General features: G+C 38.4%; 2 protein-coding genes and 1 long non-coding RNA gene across 4 annotated transcripts in view; 2 read left to right on the top strand and 1 right to left on the bottom strand.

Moving 5' to 3' along the window:
* gkt (tyrosyl-DNA phosphodiesterase glaikit) overlaps positions 1-2,088 on the top strand; it is a 42,437-nt gene extending 40,349 nt beyond the window's left edge. The window contains exon 17 of the transcript XR_011225280.1: positions 1,990-2,088. The gene's annotated coding sequence lies outside the window, so the exon portion shown is untranslated. The remainder of the gene's footprint in view (positions 1-1,989) is intronic.
* LOC138358245 (uncharacterized) lies at positions 1,914-6,373 on the bottom strand. 2 transcript variants are annotated; one of them, XR_011225282.1, is made up of 5 exons: positions 6,215-6,373; positions 4,668-4,808; positions 3,035-3,098; positions 2,617-2,692; positions 1,914-2,057 (listed from the first exon to the last, which is right to left on the bottom strand). It is a non-coding gene; the product is annotated as an uncharacterized lncRNA (long non-coding RNA). The 2 variants fall into 2 exon arrangements; XR_011225281.1 differs by lacking the exon at positions 3,035-3,098 and having other exon boundaries at positions 6,215-6,361.
* Positions 6,374-9,820: 3,447 nt separating this feature from the next.
* LOC123764386 (protein D2) lies at positions 9,821-17,151 on the top strand. The gene is made up of 6 exons (XM_045752110.2): positions 9,821-9,936; positions 11,479-11,545; positions 12,206-12,329; positions 13,476-13,613; positions 16,471-16,551; positions 16,706-17,151. The coding sequence occupies exons 2-6, from the start codon at positions 11,486-11,488 to the stop codon at positions 16,834-16,836; spliced, it is 534 nt and encodes a 177-aa protein (XP_045608066.1). The 5' UTR covers positions 9,821-9,936; positions 11,479-11,485; the 3' UTR covers positions 16,837-17,151.
* The last annotated feature ends 4,279 nt before the right edge of the window (positions 17,152-21,430 follow it).

Here is a 21,430-nt window from a genome sequence, read left to right as displayed (position 1 = left end):
AATCGTCGGCCGTGCACTAAATTGGAATGCAATTACACAATGAACTTTATTTAATTTTAGTTATACAGTATAAAATATATCCTACCTGAATGTTACTTGAAAAATTACCCGACCCGACTTAACGTCGGAAATAACGGAGCTCCGTAAATAACGACTTGGGCTCAGCCCCATATAGGCTGTTAAATTGAGTGGATACTGTAGTTGATTCTCGTAGTGCCCTCATGGCTCTAGGGTCCTTTAATTCTGTCCATCCGGTGGTCATTGAGATTCAACATTGGCTGTTTCTTATTTCTAGTAAATTTAAATCAGTAGAGTTTTGCTGGGTTCCCAGCCATATTGGTGTTTCAATGAGCGTGCGGATGCTGCCGCTAAGGAAGCTATCCGTTCTTGTCCCATCTCCCGTAAAGGTATTCCTTATTCCGACTTTTATCCTGTTATTCATTCTTCCCCATTGGCAGGGTTGTTGGTAACAAGCTGCGTACTCTCAAACTTAGTGTGTCCCCGTGGCCTTCCTCCTACCACCGTAACCGGCGGTGGGACACTGCTTTGGCACGGCTGTGGGTTGGTTATACCCGCTTAACCCACGGTCACTTAATGGAGCGCCGCCCTGCTCCTTATTGTCCGAATTGCGTTGTCCCTCTTACAGTTGTGCACATCCTTGTTGAATGTCCTGACTTCCAGGACGAGTGTGTGTCTTGCTTTCCGACCGTCCCTCGCAGTCACTTGTCCCTCGATAGAATTCTAGGTGAATCGGATACTTTTGATATCGTTCGCCTTATGCGTTTTTGTTCTCGTATTGGCATTCTTGGTGATATTTAGCGCCCTCCGATTGTTTTGCACTTTGGTGCCTTCTTTTGGAAATTACCTTACCTTCATTGTTGTTTCATTTTAATGTGGTAGTTGTGATATGGATTGTTCTGGCTCACGTGCAAGGTCTTGGATTTTTTTTCTGTTTTATATTAAGAAATTGCCAGTCTTGTTACTATTTGTAGAGTTAGAGATCTGCATTAAGGCCTCAATATATTTTTTTTTTTTTTTATAACATGTTATCAGCAATTTTTGTGGTTGGTAATATTTAGATTAATGTCAGTGATGTATATGACAAGGGTTAAGACCCCTTGTGGTATGACAGCATTTTTCCCCAGTCATTTCTTTAACAAATGAAAGGGTCCTCGTAACCATTCTTTTGTCCTTTCTACCATGTACATGTTTGTTGCTTCTTGGTCTTTCATTTGGTACTTTAGCTATTAAAACAATGGCCTTTGGTAATGTTGCAATTACCATTTCTAAAAATGAGCAGGTTCATTAGGCAGGGTTTGTTTTTAGGAAAATGTTTTACAAAAAAAAATTCTATTCCTTCAGGACCTTGCAGATGTTAGGTCAAACTAATTGACAGTAATCAGTTTTGCCCTTTCAAACAATGATGGTTTTAATCTAGGTAAAATATTTCAGAATATCTGAAGTTTGGCAGACAAATCATTTAAGAGCTTTGATTAAATTTAAGTTACCAGAGACAAAACCATGTTGTATAGATGCTTCAGTGTCACTTTTCTAATGTTTTGTAAATTTAACAATGATCTTTAGTTAATTTAATCATAATTTTTACAAAGCTTAGGTGTTGCATAGCTTTAAATTTACTTTCAAATATGAAAACTAAAATATTGACTAAAGTTTCTTCCACTTAAATATTGCAAATTAGTCTGAAATATTAGTTAGTTTATGTAAATTGAATAGGTAGTGCACCTTTACATCTTTTCAATGCATTATGCATGCACCTATGTAACAAGTTACAAATAGGTGTAAATTTTACCAAGTATTTATTTTCAAAGTAAAAAAATTTCAGATGTTTAAACATTGCATCAATAGTAGTAAACAATTTCCAGCATAATTTCAGGATAAGGTATATAAAGTAGTTTCATTAAAATTGTTTTATTTAATAAGTTTTACATATAGTATTTATAATACATCTAATATTTATTACTGTTTCAGGTTGTGAGACAGATGCTCATAGATGAACAGAAGATCCAAAAGGCCAAGACAACTCCAGAGACAATCACCTGTAAAAGAAAAATAAACATTAAACAGGGACACTACTTTTATTATCACCAATGCCTAATAATTAGCCCAAAAAATCCTAACAGCCAATCTTTTAAGATTGGCTCAGCAAGGCCAATCCCTTCCTCTGATTGTAGTGCAGAGCTTGTTCCCTGAATGGGTGCATTACATCCACAACTTTAGTGCCATCAACACATTGTACATATGCTTTACTGAAAGCACTGTACAATGCATGCCAGGCACTAAAGTTTTAGATGCATCCACCCATTCAGCAAACAAGCCCTGTGAGAATTAACAATGTAACCATTGTTAAGGGTCCCTAAACCTATGCAAATCTAGTCCATCTATTAGATGGGTAGTAGAGCAAAGCTCTGAAAAAGCCAAGCCAGGGAAATCTGCAGGACTGCCTGGTCCCCTTTTATGAAATGGGGCAGGATCAGTACAAACTGCATCATCCCGTGGGTTGTAACAGTAGGACATGGTTACACACCTATAAATGGACTAGATAAGAGAATTAAGATTAGGTCATCAATATAGCTAAAACATCAAATTCAAACTCACCCACTCTTGTAGATTTCCTTTTGCAGAGTAAAGGAGACTCACTCCAAGCCAGTCCATGCATCATAATCACTTTCACCTGAAAAATATTTCAACAAATTAATTTCAGATTTAAAGCCAATTTTGCTTTACTTTTCAAATTACGATTCAGTACTTTACAAATTCAGATGGAAAAAATTTCTTTAAGGAATTTACATTTCCTACATATTCTAGTAGCAGTAGTAAAGATCTAATTTAGCAATATAAATATATATGGCATCAATTTGCCAAGTTTCAGTAAATGTCATTTGAGAAACTATCCACAACTGCACTTCAATGCCAATTTACATTTATCTTTAGCAGATGCTATATTGTTTAAGTTATTACTATTTTTTTTTACTTTTATGCAAATCTATTCAGATTAACCTTTATTACAACTCGCCTGATTCTGTTTAAACAATTAACTGTTCCAACTGACAGGGACTTCTGGACTTTCCAAACCAAACCTGGAAAACTATATAAATTTAAAACCAAGCTAAAGTAAACATTAAATATTTTTTACTTTCAAGGGAAAAATACCATCACTTAGAACAAAACTTCCTGCCATTAACTTTATGCAACTCATGATTACCCTTAACAGTGTTATACATTTATAGATTAAAGCTTATTTAACAAACATTTAATGTTAACTGAACAAGATTTATATTTCATTAAAATTATAAATAAAACACCCTCAACTATGCTGTTTAAGATCTAATGTCCCACATTACAATTTTCACAATTTCAACATACCATTCTATTCAATACATTCCTGAAAGGACTAAACTTGCAGATATGGTACCCACTAGCCTAAACCTAGACTTCCATACCCTAATATTTAATAGGTTTTTAGCAATTAACTTTACCCTCCTAATCCCAATGTACACAACACTAATTGTAGATCTGCAAGTATTTTCCTGCAGCTCTTTGTTGCCAGGACCTTCCACAACCTGTCATGTGAACAGTAAATATTACTAAAAAGTTATTTGCATAGCGATGTTATTTTGTTCATACCTGTACCACCAGTTTAACAGTTGCCGTTTTAAATGGCACACTAAGTATCTTTTTGTCCCATCTTTATTACAAAGCTATAGTCTTTTCAAGTCAACATCCTATACAAATTTTATTTTCCAACAACTTTAGTCATGAACATTTTTCTGGAACATTGCAAACTAACTATTTTAACAACCATGTATAACATTTGAATAAAAGCAATACAAAATTTATATACAAATTATTATTCTTTTGCAACCACTGCTTACTACTAGGGGGACAAATTTATTCTGTTGAATTATGTACCAAGCTTTTTAGTCTGAAAATTCATAATTAACCCAACTACACTACCAAGACAATGTGATTTTACTAAATTTAGTAATATTTTTACACTAGCAACTATACAAGGCCATATTCTCTAGTTATTACCACACTTCTGCAGGTGTAAGGTTCTATCTCCCCCATCTGCAGCACTTATGACCACACTTTGTCTATTATAAATTTCTTTATGAACCCGATACAGTACTGTTAATGGATTAAATAAGAACATAAGAACAAAGGTAACTGCAGAAGGCCTATTGACCCATACGAGGCAGCTCCTATTTATAATCACCCAATCCCACTCATACATGTCCAACCCATGCTTGAAACAATCTAGGGACCCCACCTCCACAATGTTACGCGGCAATTGGTTCCACAAAACAACCCTGTTACTGAACCAGTATTTACCCAAGTCTTTCCTAAATCTAAACTTATCTAATTTATACCCATTGTTTCGTGTTCTGTCTTGTGTTGATACTTTTAATACCCTATTAATATCCCCTTTGTTATGTCCATTCACCCACTTGTAAACCTATCATGTCACCCCCAACTCTTCGCCTTTCCAGTGAATGCAACTTAAGCTTTGTTAATCTTTCTTCATATGAAAGATTTCTAATTTGGGGAATTAACTTACTCATCCTACGCTGGACACGTTCAAGTGAATTTATATCCATTCTATAATATGGCGACCAAAACTGAACTGCATAATCTTATGTTCTTACCATGTGCCAATTCAGGAAGCTTTCCACGTTCCTCACTGCATGTCAGCTCAGGACCTCACTACCATGTTGGGAGGCACTTGAAGACTAACCAATAAACATCCCAGGCTGGAGAGCAGTGCCAGCTCGGGGACAATTTACCACCTACAAAAAAATTTAATACTCTTAACAATCTATACCATCTATCTCATCTTTACCTAGCCCCCAAACCTTACATTTGTCAGCATTAAACTGCATCTGGTAGTCTTAACCATTTCAAAACTATATAGGGCATCTATTTTTTATTTGCCAATTCTGCAACTATTGCAGTCTAAACCATAATCTTGCGAATAACCGAGGTCCAAGGAGAGCTTGTAGCGAGTAGATTATCCCAATAATATACTCGCTCCAAATATAGTGTTAATATTCCTGTCAACCTTTGGAGATGAATGAGGTGAGGCGTTGCCCGGGCAACACTGTGAGGTGTTGCCCGAGCAATATAAGCAGCGGTGTAGCGAACATTGGCTAGTCTACTTTCAAGTGTGGTCTAGAGCAGACACTTGCAAGATACTGTACCGACGCTCAGTGCGCTCAACTCACACCAAAGTATCACCTGTGTACTTCTGTATATTCGACCAAATATATATATAGTATCTTAGTGTCTGTGTTTATTTGTCACCATACTTTACGTAACAATAGAACCGTTACAAGCTTTTAGGCACTACTTACAACACTAATCCCAACTTAACCCCATTTATACTAATTTCCTTTGGTATAGCCATGACCTAATCAACTTCAGTCAGCATTCCCAATGATCCGAGCCCCTATCAATTTTGCGCCACTCAAAATCTCAACAGAAGTCAAGGTACACAAAATCACAAACCTTATCACCATTTCCTCAACTATGCAACCTAATCCATGAACATTTAGTAATAAAACTATGCGATTCATGTATCTAGTCATGTTTCTCAAAAAGAGTAGAGAAATGGCACTTGCAATGTTAGATTCTAGTAACTTTCCTCACAATAGACTAAGCTAATTGGTCACTTATTTAAGCGTTAAAGTTAACTCAAACTTTTCCTTTAAAACTTGCTATATTAGGAACTTTCCACGACCGGCCTTTACCCGACATAATTAAATAGGGTAAAAACGGTATATTAAATGCAGTAAAACTACGGTAAATTCAATATGATAAACTTGCATTCTTTAAGCATGGGCTGCATAGTAAGTGAACTAGACTAAATGTTAAGCACCCTGGCAAACCACTTCGTTCAATTCAATTTATTTAATCACCTTGTCCGGCTAGAATTTTTAGATTAGATTAAAGGAACACCCTCCCTGGTAACGGCTGAACTAGTTAACCAAATACAAATATTTAGGTAAAATACTTTCATAAAACCCGTCTACTTTCCCCACCAGTAGACTTGTTCAGCTAAAGGCATAATGTAATGTTCCACTTTAGTAAATAAAGACTTAAAAAAACACTACCCCATCTGTGTAGTTACCGGTTACCTGACATTCTACGCTTAAAATAACCCATCTATTCCCCATAATTGTTCCATATAACTTACCTCTCACCCGCTGGTCGAGTACACAGCAGTATATATCCTCCTCCATCACTCACCGCGTGGATACTATTTCACTCTGGCCGCAAATTGCCTCAAATCACCTACGTTGTCCATAAACATATATAGAAGAGCAACTGACCGTAACACCCGTATAGCAAACATCACATAACGTGGGAACATTAGTAGTACTGCTGTCAAAACATAGATGGCGTCAGGACAAACGGTAATTCCTATGGACTCGCCTAGTTATGCGTAGGGAATTGAGCTTCAGCTGTTTGGTCCCGCCCCTCAGCTGTATTCACCTTGTTGTACTCACTTAATTTGTGCTTGCAGGGGTTGAGCTTTGGTTCTTTGGTCCCGACTCTCAACCGTCAATCTTGTAATAGGTTAAGTAATAATTGTAATTACGAAGCAATAAGATGCTTATCTTAAGATACTAACAAGGTTAGGTAAGGTCGGTGTTTTCTATGAATCTTTTTAAGGGTATCTATTATGGTTAGTATATCACCTATGCACGTAGTTAATAAGTCAATATTGACTTTACGAATTTGCGAGAACGGGTTGCAATTAACCTATACCTATTATAGGTTAGGTAATAATTGTAATTACGAAGCTATAAGATGCTTATCTTAAGATACTAACAAGGTTAGGTAAGGTCGGCGTTTTCTATGAATCTTTTTAAGGGTATCTATTATGTTAAGTATGTCACCTATGCACATATTTAATCAGTCAATATTGACTTATTAAATTTGCGAGAACGGGTTGCATCAACAGGTGTACAGGTTCCTGAGCCTATTGGGCTCTATCACACCTACATTTGAAATTGTGTATGGAGTCAGCCTCCACCACATCACTGCTTAATACATTTCATTTGTTAACTACTCTGACACTGAAAAAATTCTTTCTAATATCTCTGTGGCTCATTTGGGTACTAAGTTCCCCTTGTTCGTGTTCCACCCGTGTTAAAGAGCTGTCTTTGTAACTATCAAAATGCATATATCTTTGCTTTCACTTCAGTTATATTTATGACAAGGGATTTAAAATTTGCCTACATTTCTGCTTCTCTGATGACATTAAAAACTTTCGTTTATTACAGTATCTACATAAAATTAACATTTATCTTCATTAGGTTGTAGTTCTCATCAATAAGGAGAGCGTCGGTAAAAAAAAAAAATTGTTTAAATATAAATATCTTTCCTCTCTCAATAATATGCCCGAAACGCTATGCGTACTAGTGGCTTTAGGTATTGTATGTACTAGCTCTATCTATAAATCCAATATTATGTTTGTAAATCGACTATTTATGTACTTTCCTGAATAAAATGAACTTTACTTTACTAATATCTAATCTCTGTGACTAAAACGGAAGAACGACTTTATCTATGCCTTTTTGATAACATATACAATTATAAGCTTTATTAGTGAATCTCTATTAATTAAACAATATATCAGAGCGTGTGTAAGGTTCGGTGTTCCATGTGCAAAGAGACATGGGAGATTTTACATCAGTACAGTAAATGTTTTAAGTAGCGAACGCATACTAACGAATAACGATTAGTATAGACCAACACTATTGTTCTATGAAGTCGATTTAACTTCCAGACATGTATTTTTCAATAAGTCTTAAATATTTTCTGGCTAGTTATGTTAGATATTATTAGAAATACGTATTCTACTTGTTAATATAATAAACTAAATTTGCTATCATTTAAGGAGAGAAGTGCGACGACTGGATCACTGTGTACAGAAGGTTGATATGCCAACAAACACTTTCCAGACAACAATATATCTTGGATAAGTCGCTCCACAACATTGGGACCGTTGACTTCCTATGAGGCCACATATTTACTTATTTCATAATGGAAGTATATTATTTTATAGTAAATATATGTTTTCTCGTGTTCTGCATTAAGCACCAACATTATAGTGAATAAATATACCATATTTCTTCATTATTTAAGTAATGCTAGGAGGCTTTGAGTAGCTTTGGGTCATTAGGTGAACAGAATCTCCAATAGATGGGGCGAGAGTCGCTCTATCTCTCGCCCGAGCGAGAGTCGAAACTTATTTTAGAATTGATATATCTTTGTCCTCCAACAAGATATATTTCCTTTGGTGCACTCACAATAACGAGCATATCTCTGTCTTTCTGAAGGCATATAATATTTTAGGCTTTATAAGCGTATCTTTGTTAATTACACACTATATTGGCAAGTGCGTAGGCTTCTGCATTCCATGACCGACAAGCTACTGAATGCCACTATAAAAACGTATGTATCTTCACTTGAGCTATATATATGTCTATGTTAAAGTATTTAAAATGAAGCTTATATTTCTATCTTTCTTGAGACATATAAAACATATGTGTTTATTAATGAATTTACGTGAAATAAGCATTGTTCTGAGAGAGAGTTGCTCTGTCGATCAGTCTGTGCGGGGTCGGAGCTCGGCGATTATTAAAACACATGTATCTTCATTAGAACTTTATATATATCTATGGTAAAGTATTTAAAATGAAGCTTATATTTCTATCTTTCACAACACATATAAAAACATTTGCGTTTATTAACGAATTTACGTGAAATAAGCATTGTTCTGAGAGAGAGTTACTCCTTTGCTCGATCTGTGCGGGATCGGAGCTCGCCGATTAGAAAAATACACGTATCTTCGCTTTAAATACAAATATGCCCATGGTAAGGCATTTAAAATGAAGATTATGTTTCTATCTTTCTTGAGACGTATAAAAATCTTGCGTTTATTAACGATTCTGCGTGAAATAAGCATTGTTCTGAGATGAACATTTTGATGAATGAACATATTTTTCTCTTGTAATGTATCTTTCATTTATCAATTCTGATTGAACTTACCTACTTAAAATTATCTGCTAGATTAAGGACCTGCCCGAAACGCTCGCGTACTAGTGGCTTTACAAGAATGTAATTACTGTCCCATCCAATGTATTCTCACAAACCCAATGTACCTTCTTGTATATATATAAATAAATAAATAAATAAATGAATATTGCGGATTTCCGGCTCTACGACTGATGAAAAATGCAACTTTTATACAACTACAAATATCTTTAGTTTTACTTTAAATTTTGTCCTGAAAGAGTTTTCATATATAGATCCAGTTTCTGCCGTTCTTCTGACATAAAAAGACCTTTGGTTTAATAAGTTATTAAGATGTTTTCAACAATATTACTAGGGCGTTCACCAATTCTAACATGGGCGACCCTTTTGGAAACGCAACACATGGGTTGACTTGATTGATATATGGGTCAGATTCCATTAAGGTTCGGAACAATTATATTATTGTTGTTACTATGTATGATTTCACAATCTCATACTGGGTGAGATGTAAGTATAATTAATATAATTAGTTCCCCCTTTCTTATTTTTATTTTTATTTGTTCTCAACACATTTTATACTTTAAACTCAATTAGTATTAAGTTTTAGTCTTTAATGTTTTCCTGCCCGAAACGCTTTGCGTAATAGTGGCTTTAGGCATTGTATGTACTAGCTCTATCTATAAATCCATCAACTTTGTATCTTACCTTGTATGTATGTACCTTACCTGAATCAAAAAATTTTTTTATTTAATTAATGCTTAGTCACGATGCAGACGTGCCAGCCAGTAACATTTCGTGTGCTATGTACGCAGCAATTTGGATCTGGCAACCGTGGGCGAGAGTGGCCTCAGTCACCCGTGTGGAGCAACACTGGTGAGTGGTGCAGGTCACACAAGGAGTACACATCCTCCAATGTATTTGTAGTTGGTCTCGAACCCACTGTTGATGTAACAATAATTAGTGTATAGTTACATTTATCAATCCCCGTGTCGCCTCACGCTTTGTAAGCGATTTGGTCTGGGTTCGTATCCTGGCCGGGGAGGATTGACTAGGCGACAGTCTTAAACTGTACCCCTTGTGTTCACCCAGCAGTGATTGGGTATCTGGTTGTTACAGCCCGCCATCATAAACCAAGGCCAAAGTACACACACCCGCCAAACCAGCTGTTTATGAATGATTTCAGTCTCCGTGGTGCAGTGGTAAGACACTCGCCTGACGGTCCGCGAGCGCTTTGTCATAGATTCGTATCCTGGCCGGGGAGGATTTACTGGGCGCAAATCCTTAACTGTAGCCTCTGCTTAACTCAACAGTAAAATGTGTACTTGGTTGTAACAACGATTCTTCGCGGCGGGGATCGTATTCCAGGAACCTGCCCGAAACGCTACGCGTACAAGTGGCTGTACAAGAATGTAACAACTCTTGTATATATCTTAAAAAAAAAAAAAAAAAAAAAGTTTACACACGACTCGACTGTTGACGTTCGAACACTTCCAGAACAAGTGTTTCACTGACAATTTTTGTTCGAACAACAACGCTGTAAAATATAAATAATCACCAACAGAACCTAAATTCCTAACCTAACCAATGTCTAAATATGCACTATATGGTAATACAGTATTGTATATAATACTAATTTATATGAGAAAATTCATGTTTTGAATGAACAGCATCTCTCATCACTATTCCTTCCCCCGTCCCATCCCAAATCCTCATCCTGACCCCCTCCCAGTGTTATATAGTTGTAATGGCTTGGCTCTTTCCCCCGATAGTTCCCTTCCCTTCTCATCTTCATCCGTCTTCACAAGTGTAATCCTCTCTTGTCAATTTGTAGTTATGTTGAACTCAAAATTGTCTACAATATAACTCTTCATCTTGCCTTAGTTGTTAGATTAAAGACCTGCCCAAAATGCCTGGAGTGTTAGTAAGTAAATTTTATTCAGGAGAGTACATACTTAGTTGATTTACAAACATACTGTTGGATTTATAGATAGAGCTAGTACATACAATACCTAAAGCCACTAGTTAGTGGCTCTGCTAGAATGAAAGAACACCAATGTTATGTATTCTCACAAACCTAATGCACATTCTTGTATAAAACTATATAAATAAATAAATTTCACTAAAGCTGCTGATGACTTGGCAGTCACATAATCACACAAGCCCACATTAAAGTACATAATTTAACATAAACTATATAATGAAATGGGAGAAAATTCAGTCAGGCAGTCATCCCTTTCCTTTGGCAACTGTTGGTGACCTTCCAGTAGTTTTCAAGCTTTAGTATTTTTTTTATAGATTGACTTTTTAATTATATTTTGATAGTAAACTATTGTCATAACCTGTGTAGTTTAAATAGCATGTCATGTTTGATAAGTTATTCCAGTAAAAGAATTTTAGGAGAAATTATGTTTTCAGGTAAATAATGGAGGAGCATCAGGTGGTTCCAGATGTCATTGATGCTGCACCTACAGCTTCAGTGTTGGTACTGTATAAATATATATAATATATGCAATAATGATCACAAAAACACTGATCCAAGTATGCAGAATAACCACATGTGAAAAATAGAAAAGGCTTAACGCGTTTTCGGCTAATTCGCCTTCATCAGAGCAAAGTAGAATGAAAAAAGTGTGTAATTTTTATATATATATATATATATTTATATATATATATATATATATATATATATATATATATATATATATATATATATATATATATATATATATATATATATATATATATATATATATATATATATATATAAATTTATTACGCACACACTCTGTAAAGTATGTTTTGGTAGCAGTCTTTCTTGCAAACATTTGTTGAATATGACCAAAAGGGTAAGATTAATGATTCTAACACGAATCTTCTCGATATTTTCTTCACTGTTGAGGGAAGTTGAAAAATTAACTACGAAGTTTATTATACGACTTGTTGCTAGGCAAGGAAGTAAATGAGATGTATGCTAAATTCTGTGAAATTACGATGAGGGCACAACTAAAATGTATACCTTGGAAAAAAAGAATAAAAAGGTATTTGTAGTTTTATTTTGATATTGTCAATGCTAGGCTTGTTAGTAGTAAGACTTATTAGATAAATCAACAGTGCATTATCTTAAAATGGTCTCATTTAACAGGTGAAATTTGGAGATTTGGAGATAAATAATGGGACGGTGTTGACACCAACTCAGACCAAGGCCCCACCCACGCACCTGGCATGGCCATGTGAAGACGACGCTTTATACACACTTTGCTTGACAGGTGAATTTTTGTTAGTAGCTTAAGAGACGATTTTAGTGGAGAGTCTCGTTGGAAAATGCTTAGTGCTTTAAGATTAAAAAACTTCAAAAGAATGCCAAGGCTCAGAGTACTGTATGTACAGGAGGCTGGTCCAAGCTTTATACAGATGGGGAAAAAAATTCTGCTTGCCAAATGGCTCACCACAGGCAGTTGAGGTTTGTTATAAAAATGATTTGTATAACTTATCAACTCGATTCAAGCATTCACTTGTGCCACCAAGCCATATGTGATCAAGTTGTATTTCCTAGCCACCCATGTGGTAACTGGTAAAGGCTTGTTTTTATTCGGTGGTTTTGCCCCGAGGACTGACACCATAAAACAAGTATTCAGGCTGTTTACCAGTGTCTGAACCAGCTTTAAACACAGGGTAGCACTGTCAAATATTCACGGGTCTGTCTTTACCACTAAATATATATGAATGTTTTCTGAATCTTGAGAGTTTTATATAATATACTGTACCTCACAAGTTCTAGGGAGGGGTTAGACTTTTTTTTAGCCAATCTAATGTACAGTAGTGTGTGTTTTGAACTTAAAGGATTGCACCTTGCAGATTAATAATTGAATTAGTTTTGTTGGGATTTTGCCTGTGTATGTACAGAGGACCACATGCTTTCCGAATGCCACTTACCCAGATATGCCCGTTTCCCATTTTGGGTTTGTCCGAATGAAAGTGATAAACTGATAAGGTGAGTGGTGCGAATAAAATGGTGTGAGAAAGTTATGAGGGGCGTGCATGCCGAGCCTCCCAGCACTGGGTGCAACGAGGCCAATACACACACATTATATATACAGTACTATACTTTTTATGGACCATTACAAGCATCTTAGTAGATCTGGTGGGTGTAGTAATCTCATAATCCAAGCACAGCATAGTGCCACACACTAGTCAGTTGTTAATGGCACCTGACAAGTCTCCCCCTACTATACTATGCACATTGCTAACTTTAGCCACGCCTCCTGTGAATATAGTATAATTGCCTGTGCATTAGCTAGTTTTATATAGGGATTGCATTTACTGTACTGTCTTATTTTATATATGTATTGTGGCCTTTTCAGTTTGAAAGTTATGAATTTCAGGTACAGTAATTATTATTTTTTTTCTTTCAGATCCGGATGCTCCAAGTCGTAAAGCACCAAAATTCCGTGAATGGCACCATTGGCTAGTTGTCAATATTCCTGGATGTGAAGTAAATGATGGAGAGACACTGAGTCAGTATGTGGGATCTGGTCCACCAAAAGGCACAGGTAGATTCTGCAGGACTAATTTTTGTTTTTAGTTCATAAAAGTTAATATTAAGTTTTCTTAATCTTTTAACTATGATAAGCAGGAATGCTTGCTCGTTAAAAATATTTTTCAATGCAATAGTAGTTTAATAAAATAAAAATTATTCTTTCAATGATTTGTAATGTTCAAGAAATCTTGCTTCCAAAGCAGGAGTCCAGAGCGTGGTAGCTGCAGTTTAGTGGCAATACTATAGAGAGAAATGTCACTGATGTGGTCACCATTATGAGTGCAATAATGAAAATGATAAAAATAAAAAGTGCATTATTTCTTTTTACAAATTTAGATAGCTTGCAAACTTAAACCAGTGCCTTGAGAAAATAAGCACAATAGCACTAGAATGTGCAAGTCACATGTAACTAAGGAGAAAGATATAAAGATGTAAACTGGAACAAGAACGGCATTCCCTCTACATATGTCACAAAAACAAATTAAAGAGGATTTTAATGCTCGGCTCTATCCGAAGAACGACAAAGGCGGCTATGTAGAGAAATAGAAATGATTGAGCTAAGGTTGCAACAGTCATATAAAATCCTGGGGAGAGAGAGCAAAAGGCCATAAGCAAAATTGAGAGGAATCTAAAATATTTTTGCAAGTCTTGATGAATATAGTATAGAATTCCAAGAACCTTGGCCTGGTGCAGAGTGCATGGGCATGCTGTCTATGGCTACTTCAAAGTAGAGTGGTTTAGGGTGTAATATACACAAATTTAGCAAAAGCCTTCGATAAATGTGACCATGGTGTTATTACACACAAAAGAAAATATACTGACAAAGTAGGGAGAGGGAGCTTTAACTTCCTAACAATCAGGACCCAGAGTGTAATAGTTAACAAAATAAAATCTGAATCCTCCACTGTAAAAAACTCTGTCCCCCAAGGTACCGTACAGCTCCGGTACTTTTCCTCATCCTCAGATCGGACATAGACAAGGGTACAAACTATAGTACTGTATCATCCTTTGCAGATGACATTAAAACTTTCGTCTGAGTAGACTACATAGAGGACACAGCAATCCTCCAATCTCATGTTTATAAAGTCTTTCAATAGCCCACAGAAAATACTGTGGCACATACAAGTGTGAAAATACTGTGCTTAATGAGGATAAGTTCCAGTTACTGTGCTATGGAAAAAATGATAACATGAAAGCAGAAACCACTTAAAGAACAGTCAAATCACACTATTGAAAGAAAAAGCAATGCAAACGATTTAGGAGTAATCATGTTGGAAGACCTTGCTTTCAAAGAACACAACAAAATTGCTGCCACATCTGCAAAAAAAAAATAAAAAATGACACGTTGGATAACAAGCACCTTCCAAATAAGAGATGCCATGCCAATGATACATTAATGCTCTCTAAAGTGGAAGATTGTTTGCACAGTAACAGCCCCATTCAAAGCTAGAGAAATTGCTGAGCTGGAGTGTGCAAGGTGAAGCAAGGTGCTTCTAGAATCCACTCAATAAAACATCAGAATTATTGAGAAAACCTAAAAATTTTAAATCTGTATTCCCTATAGCACAGGCAGGAGAGAGAAATGATAATCTACACTTGGAATATATTAGGACTAGTTTCACATCTGCACACAAAAATAAGACCACGTGAGACCAAAAGACATGGCAGGATGTGCAAAATAACCCCTTTGAAGAGCAGAGGTGCAACAGGCATACAGAGAAAGGAGAACTCACATCAACTGCCCCCAAGACTTTTCAACAATTTTTCCTTGTACATAAGAGACATAACTGGCAGACCTCTCGCAGTGTTCAAAAGAGAATGTGACAAGCACCTTCCAAAGATATCAACTAGGCTACGACTTACATTAGGCTGCGAGCAGCCGCATCAAACAGCCTGATGGATCAGACTAGCAACCAGGAGGCCAGGTTGACTGGGTCGCAGGTACATCGATCCCCGGAACCTTCAACAGGTAGGTTGCTCAAATCAACGAGAAAATAACAAACATTTTGCATCTGTTTATTTGTGACTCTGAGAAGGAGGATGCGTACCCTCGGGAATTTTAAATATTGCGCCACACAAAATTAACCCTGGGCGATATGTGCAGTTAAGCTTAAGTTAATATTTTTTAATGTATAGTATATGTATTTATAGGGTCCCAGTAGTACAATAAAGTTCATTCTCAACTCTGTTGGGAATTTTGGGTGGGACAGAAATGGTTAGGCATGTTTTCTATTACCTAATGTGTGTTCACCTAGCAGTAAATAGGTACTCGGGAGATAGTCAGCTTCTTGTTTGGTTACTTCCTAGGGAGTCAATAATTAGACCTTTATGGAACCTCGATATAAACGTCAGATATAGTATATATACTCTGGCTGCCTGTCCCCCGACAATGAATTATTATTATTTATATTTGGAAAGAACACACAATTTGCTTGTTGGAATTATAATCAAAATATAGAATAAAGCCTCAAATAAAAAAATTTCTCAGTATTCTTATTGGTAGTACAGTATATCTATTATGGTAAGCAATGTCTTGGAACACTTGTGACCTGGTTTAAGCTACTTGGGCCATACTTTATATTAGAAAATGGATACTATTTTAAAATAGGATTGTAGACTTACAACAGGTTGCCAGGCAACATGTGTGATTGGGTAGTTTTATATGCGTATAAGCCCATGCAATGTCCATTAGCTTTAGTGGATTAAATCAAATTAAGCATAGAGCAATATCACCTCACAGCCATCATGTTTCCATTGATCACATTTTTATTTTTTTAAGATATAGTGAAAACTAATATTTCTGTGTTTAGTTGTGAAATAGCATACGGTATTAGCATTTTTCAATACAACTTCAAAACTATGATTTTCAGGACTTCATCGGTATGTGTACTTGGTATACAAGCAGAATGGCAAGTTGACCTGTGATGAACCAAGACTGACTAACACCTCGGGTAAGAAATTATGACGGAAATTATTTTGTCTTGTATACAGTACATTCAATTGTTGAACATGCACTATCCAGTTACCATTTAAAATGTTTAATATTCGTTTACACTAATGGTTCTTGCAAATAACTTGTTTAAACGGTAAATTGTACATTTTCAGGAGCTAATCGCGGTTGTTTCAGTATCCGCAAGTTTGCTGGAAAATACAACCTAGAACTGATTGCAGGTAATTTTTACCGAGCGGAATATGACTCGTATTGTGAGGAGCTGTACAAGCAGCTAAAGGGTTGATGACTTTAAAAAAAATCTGCAGTGATAATACACTACTACTCCAGTGTATAACTACTTGAAGCTTGACTGTCATAAAATTCCTTTTGGTTATATTTACAATTTTGTTTGATTTTTGTAAATTAATCACAATGTGTCCACCATATGAACTTTGCTATATGGGTTTTCAATTGTGTAGTATTGAAAAAACTATTGCTTTATAACAACTGGATATTTATATAGCATCTTTAATTCATATTTCTGCTCTTAAGCTAAATGTTCCCTCTTATAAGGCAAATACTTATGAACAGGCAAAATAAAAACTGGTTTAATAGCAATTTTTGGATTTTTATTTTTGTTTATGATCTGTATATGTAAGCACAATTGCAAGTGAAAATAAGTATATGGAAATTAACTAACCTCCTGGAAACTCTGCTAGGTTATTAGGATAGAAGTAAACCAGTCAAAAGTAACCAATAGGTAAGTACTGTACTGTAATTATCAAAAGAAGGCACCAAACCAATAGGTAAATCAAATGCTCAAACAGTACAGAGTTTAAATACTTGTCTTGGTAGTTTACAAATTTTATAAAAGGCAAAATTTACTATAAAGTGCAATGATGATTACTACTGGCTCAGAAGAGGAACAGGTTAGAATGGTAGCTTTTAAAATTGTAGTAAAGTGGAGTTGGTGTACTAATATCTTTAATGAAAGCCAGACAGGGTAAAAAAAAAAAAAAGAGTAAATAAAAACTATATACAGTGTATAAGTTCAGTTGATTAGGGTGGTGAACACTGGCCAACATGGGGTGGAGTGCATCATTCACAGGGTCCCTCTGAACTGGAGATTACATTTTGCTTGCACCAATGCAGACTACTTTTCCCTCTGTCCCTTTAGCCTAGACACCCAACACTGGACAATCACAAAGATCATTTCATAATTACAATGAATAATGAGTGCTCCAGACAAATATGTAGTTAGTAGAGATCAATGGTTTAATGTTTTCAATATATCTGAACATGTCATAATGGTTCAGCAAAGAGAAATTCAAGTGATCAAAAATTTGTCAATTCATGAATTACAAAAATCCATTTCACAGTGGCAGCAATAAATTTCTCTAGCTATAAACTATTTCTAAAGCAACATCAATAAAGGATTAAGGATTTGTACATTAATGCTTGTCATTCTATAAGTAAGTAATTATCAAAAGAAGGCACCAAACTGGGAAAGCTATGTTTGTCATTCTATAAGCTAAATATTGTACATGTGTAGGAAAATTACAAAAAAAACTCAAACATATAGCTAAGAACAACTAGATGTGAAAGGTATTCCTGGTTTCCTATGCTGCCATCTCATATTAATACAAACTGTAATTATCATTTTCACTTTTGTGGGGGGAGGGGTTAGTGAAAAATAATTTTTCACCTTGTGGATACTGTAGAATAGAAAAAAAAAAAATTAATGCTACCACAAGATGTTTACAAGGCTGAAGTTTGATATTGGCACAGCTGTAAAACATTGTACTCTATATTATGTATACGGTATTATATACAATAAAATTTTAATACTGAAATGACAAACTTCAGTATTTATGAAAAATACAACAGAGCTCTTTAGAACATTAAAACATACTTGTAATGAGATTCTTCTCAGACCATTGAATTTTAATTCAGTTGCAAATTTCAGTACAAAATAACATTGAAAATTCTGGTCAAGTGAAGTTTTGTCAGAACCACAAAACTTTTTGTTTTGTGGTGGTGGTGGGGGGGGGTAGCTTCTATCTGTATGTGGTCCTAAAAAAGTAGGACCAGCCTACTCCTTACTACTTTCTTCCCTTTTGTGTGTCTGACAGCTGCTTGCATCTCCTTATCATTGCATTACCTCTCAGTTCCAGTTAATAGGAACTGTTCTCATCAGCACTTTTTTTTGTTAATATTCATAGGAAATAGATTTTATAACATTGGGATGAAATTTCCATGGCACTGTTGCCAAAAAGTTGGAAATTTGTATAACATTAAAGTAATTTTCATTACCTTAATTTTTTTTTTTAAACTCCCACCCCTTAACACTTTAGTGCGCGCGGCACTTGCTGAAAATAAAGCGGGTTGTGCGCGCGGCGTTCTGGGCGCTCAAGCGTAAACACAAAAAAACCAGCGTTGAATGTAATGAAACGCCATTTTCTGGGTGAGTCCCGGAGGCTCCCCGGAGCTATCCCAGGCTGATATGCTAATGTCAGACTTTGGCATCAGTCATGTGTATGGAGTTCTTAGGCCTACCGGGGACCACGGCCAGAACCGGGCCCCCTCAGAGAGGCAAGGGGAGCAATGGCCTATAGAAGCCCCCGTGTAGTTGGAAGCATTCTATGTCTGCCATCGACCGGAACAGGCACCCAGAAAGGTAAGCGCCCCAAAACAAACCCCTATTCTGGTTAAAATTGGTACCTAATACCGAACTAGTGGATAGAACTCCCCAACCGAAAACAAGCAAATTAGTGTGACGTCACACTGCCGCGCCGCTGTCTGCGCAGCTCCCCCCTCCCCGGGAGGGGGAAGGGGGAGCCCCAGACCCCCCGCGCCGGCTACCCACACCTCAGTTCTTGAGGCTGGATGTCAAAAACGCGAAAAACCGCCGACCGGAGGGAGGGAGGGATGCCGGGGAGCCTCCGGGACTCACCCAGAAAATGGCGTTTCATTACATTCAACGCTGGTTTTCTGGGGGGAGCCCCGTCGGCTCCCCGGAGCTAACTACCCACAGACAGAAAAAGAGGGACTTACCCGGGAGGCGGTCGTCGCTCACCCCTCAACACGAAGCCGAGACAACTGGCTGCAACCGCCGACCCAAAGCAACACAGGCCCGACGAGGGCCAGGGACATTCACAAGGTAACGAGCAGCCAGGACCCTGTTCGACCGCCAAAATCCCCGCGCCCGAATATCAGACCAAGACATATTCCCAAAGACGGCAGCAAGAGCCGCGAACTTACGAACGTCATGGGCACGGGGATAGACCGCAGGCTGGCTAGACCTAATAACCCTGCGGACGACCTGAGAGACCCGAACCCGCGAACAGGGAAGAAGGGAAACCGGATCAACCCACAGCGCGTCCCCGGACACAGAAGCTGTGGCGCGCAAATAACGGCGAAGCGCCGCAACCGGACACAAAACATGATGCACCCCTGGCCTGACCAACCAAGCATCAACCACCCATGGACCCCTCCGGAACGCAGCAGTCTCATTCTTCGCCAGAAAAGAAGGAGACGGCTGCAAACGAACAAAACTATCACCACGACCAAAAGAGCAGAAACCCCTGCGCCGGAGGAGAGCATGAAGCTCCCCTACCCGACCCCCAGAGGCCAAAGCTAACAAGAAAAGTGCCTTGGAAAAACAATCCTGGACCGAAGGGGCCACAACGAAACGAGGAGATGAAAGGAAAGAGAGCACTCTGTCCAAAGACCAGGACGGCTCAGGCGACGCATGAGCAGGCCGGAGGTGAAACAATGCACGAGACAGCTTGCGAAACGGCGCAGACGTAACATCGATACCGAAAGCAAGCTGAAGCGGCTCCGCCAGCGCCGCACGATACGAAGCGACAGTGTTAGGCATAAGATGACGGTCCTGAAACAACCACGAGAGGAAGGACAAGACCACCCGAACAGACAAGGAGCTAACACGACGAAGACGCAAAAAGAAACGGAAGGACCGCCAGGAAACTTCATACTGCCGCCGAGAAGAAGCCCTCAGGTGGGACACCAACAAGGAGGCCACCTGATCACCATAGAGATGATGATAGACTCGAGTCAAAAAAACCATACGCGAAGACTCGAGGAGAAGATCGAACCAGCTACGTGACGTACCGGCCCGATCTGCTGAAAGAGGCGGAGCCGCGGGAAAACCCTCGGGTTCGGACACCGAGCAACCAGCGCCTGAAACCAAGGCTGGGCCGGCCACCAAGGGGCCAGAAGGACAACTCTCCCCCGGTAAGTCTCTAAGCGAGTCAGGACCTGGAGCAACAGCCGAACTGGGGGAAAAGAGGTACAGGAACCCCCACCTCGACCAGTCGAGCCGAAAGGCATCGACCCCGACGGCCTCGCAATCGGGGAAGGGCGCCGCATAAACGGGAAGACGCCGCGACCACGCCGACGCGAAGAGGTCCACCTCGGGGCGCCCGAACGTCTGGCAAAGCCAACGGAAGGACTCGTCGTCGACCGTCCACTCCGTGGAGAGGGGAACGAAGCGAGACAGGGCGTCGGCCAAGACGTTGGACACGCCCCGTACGTGAACCGCCAGGAGAGCCAAACCCCGAGAACTCAGCAGACGAGTCACCCGAAGCGACCAACCCCAAAGAGACAAGGACCGCATCGAACCCCCGCGGTTCAGGCAATGAACCACCGGAGAGCAGTCCGAATGGAGCCGAATCGTCGATCCGCGGGCCACCCGAATCCTCCCCAGAGCAAACCACACTGCCGCGAACTCCCGCACCGTACTGTGAGCTCGACGGAAGGACGGATCCCAACGCCCCTGGCCGGCCTGGTGAGCACTGGTCACAAAACCCCAGCCGAGAGACGACGCATCCGTGTACACATCGAGCGAGGGCTCGGGTAGGCGCCAAGGCACTGAACCC

This window comes from Procambarus clarkii, chromosome 82, assembly GCF_040958095.1.
Source record: "Procambarus clarkii isolate CNS0578487 chromosome 82, FALCON_Pclarkii_2.0, whole genome shotgun sequence".
Lineage (NCBI taxonomy): Eukaryota > Metazoa > Arthropoda > Malacostraca > Decapoda > Cambaridae > Procambarus > Procambarus clarkii.
This window is presented reverse-complemented; position numbering and strand designations above follow the sequence as displayed.

What these genes read in the sequence shown, in the direction of transcription:
- LOC123764386 (XM_045752110.2), top strand. Translation starts at nt 11,486, where the DNA reads ATGGAGGAGCATCAGGTGGTTCCAGATGTCATTGATGCTGCACCTACA. An exon ending in ATACACACTTTGCTTGACAG is followed by an intron (nt 12,330 to 13,475) that starts GTGAATTTTTGT and finishes TTTTTCTTTCAG; the next exon opens with ATCCGGATGCTCCAAGTCGT. An exon ending in AAGACTGACTAACACCTCGG is followed by an intron (nt 16,552 to 16,705) that starts GTAAGAAATTAT and finishes GTACATTTTCAG; the next exon opens with GAGCTAATCGCGGTTGTTTC.